The sequence below is a fragment of the Penaeus monodon genome, chromosome 21, assembly GCF_015228065.2.
Source record: "Penaeus monodon isolate SGIC_2016 chromosome 21, NSTDA_Pmon_1, whole genome shotgun sequence".
Classification (NCBI taxonomy): domain Eukaryota; kingdom Metazoa; phylum Arthropoda; class Malacostraca; order Decapoda; family Penaeidae; genus Penaeus; species Penaeus monodon.
The window spans coordinates 37,211,445-37,211,851 of NC_051406.1; the positions used below are offsets into that span (position 1 = coordinate 37,211,445).

Sequence of the window (407 nt, forward strand, 5' to 3'; positions counted from 1 at the left end):
GAAATCTATTAACAGGATCAAAGGAATACCACTTACCGAGAAAAAAATAATAACAATAAAAATGAACAATAAAAATAAAAAATAAATGTAAAAAAAAATAATAACAAAATCATACACTAAATACGTCCCCCTTTCCCCCCTCTTCTCTACCCCCCCCCCCCCAGGTTCAGCCCTTCATCGCCTGCCTCAGGAGCGCCTGCCTGACCGCCCCCGTCCCCCTCCCCCTGAGTGCCAACGAGCTCAACCCCCCCTCGCTGGATCTGACCCTCGCCAGCCTGCCCACCTCCATGCCCCTCCCTGGCTACTGGGCCTTCTAGAACGTTCTAGAACAACAGGGGGAGGGGAGGGGAAGGGGGGGGGATTAAGATCTGTTCTTCAGCGCTTCGTGGGTTTTTCTAGAACATTCT

At 50.4% G+C, this 407-nt stretch overlaps 1 protein-coding gene across 1 annotated transcript in view; it reads left to right on the forward strand.

Annotated features, from left to right (window-relative positions):
* LOC119586741 overlaps positions 1 to 401 on the forward strand; it is a 3,874-nt gene extending 3,473 nt beyond the window's left edge. The window contains exon 6 of the mRNA XM_037935465.1: positions 165 to 401. Coding sequence (XP_037791393.1) covers positions 165 to 317 — 153 coding nt within the window. The 3' untranslated portion in view covers positions 318 to 401. The remainder of the gene's footprint in view (positions 1 to 164) is intronic.
* The last annotated feature ends 6 nt before the right edge of the window (positions 402 to 407 follow it).